At 48.2% G+C, this 1,389-nt stretch overlaps 1 protein-coding gene across 1 annotated transcript; it reads left to right on the top strand.

Annotated features, from left to right (window-relative positions):
* Nucleotides 1-228: 228 nt before the first annotated feature.
* AK88_05653 (uncharacterized protein) lies at nt 229-1,068 on the top strand (the record flags this gene model as incomplete). Its single annotated transcript, XM_012483255.1, has 1 exon — nt 229-1,068. The coding sequence occupies one exon, from the start codon at nt 229-231 to the stop codon at nt 1,066-1,068; it is 840 nt and encodes a 279-aa protein (XP_012338678.1).
* Between the last annotated feature and the right edge of the window lie 321 nt (nt 1,069-1,389).

The following is a 1,389-nucleotide window of genomic DNA, read 5'->3' as shown; positions in this document are numbered from 1 at the left end:
CACACGGGCGGCGTCGTGTACTTATAACAGCCTCTATATATGATAGTATGTATCCATGCCGCTATATATCATTGTACGCATGCGACCGTGCACTAATTCTATATTAATACTACAATTGGAAGATACATTACGTGCAGCACGTGCCACAGTATGGGCACATATTATTGCACATGGACGTGAGGGGTGCAGTGGCCAATTATGCACACACATATATGTTCCTTGTGCACAATGCAGAGTACCCTATGGAAAGATATAACAGTGCTACTAGACGAATTTGTGGAACATTTGGACGACGAGAACCTAGACCAGTATGCAGCTAATTGTTTGAACGCGGGTTATTGGAGTGAGAGCAAACAAGGCATACTTATGGCAAAGAAAGTCGCGGATAGACTAATGTGCACACTCATGACAGGAGCATTATATTTCATGAATGGGTGGGGTACGCAGTCCGGCGGTTCGCACACTACCGACCCTAATAATGCAGCGTTGAAGGAACATATAAGATGCGCAATAGTAAATGTATTTATGTACATATTGCTGGCATCTAAATGCAGAAGTCAAATGGGAATAGATTATGCATGGCACATTGTGAAAGACATGGAGCCAGGGCTAGGGAGTGGTTTAATAAACAAAAATAAATGTGGGCAGGGAGTGTTTGAAGACATAAAAATCGGGGAATTACAAATGGAGAAAATGATTAAGAAATGGTTAGAGAGCAAGGAGAGCTTGACTGACAGATTTGCAAGTCCCGCAATACAAAGCACATGTAGCAAAAAACCAGAAGAACTTGACGGGGCCACGCCGCATGCAAATGCCACGGATGACAACACAGAACTGACGCAACACGAGAAAGACGCTATACGTGAGTTAGGCCGAGGAATGAAGACCATAGTTGAGGAGGTAAAGACGGGGGTAATGCAATGCGCGGAGGACAATGGCGCATGCATGACGTCTATCGAGGCTGTCACAGGTAGAAATCGAGAGGGTGATGACAGTGAGGGAAAGGCAACCAAATCTGTAGCGAGCGATAAACCAGCACCAAACGTAGCGGCAGGTACTGACCGATGAGCCCAAGCACCCATACACCCCGCACACGAACAGGGCTCGATACTGCCGAATGTGGATGCCGCCACAACAACATGCACGCGGTGACAGCACTGCACACGGCTTCGTTCACGTTGGGCGGCGCGGGCACGACGGCACCAATAGCGGAGAGGAGATGACGACGACAAATAAAAGTTGTATTGCTACCATCTAGCCCAAGTTCACCGAATTCACCTCGATCCATGGATCGACCCATGCATCGACACACTGCATCCAGCCGGACCCTACCCTGCCGCTACATGACCGCACCGTCCCGGCCCCTTCTTTCTGTACCACTTGTGTCCC

This window comes from Plasmodium fragile, assembly GCF_000956335.1.
Source record: "Plasmodium fragile strain nilgiri unplaced genomic scaffold supercont1.204, whole genome shotgun sequence".
NCBI classification, from domain to species: Eukaryota; Apicomplexa; class Aconoidasida; order Haemosporida; family Plasmodiidae; genus Plasmodium; species Plasmodium fragile.
This window is presented reverse-complemented; position numbering and strand designations above follow the sequence as displayed.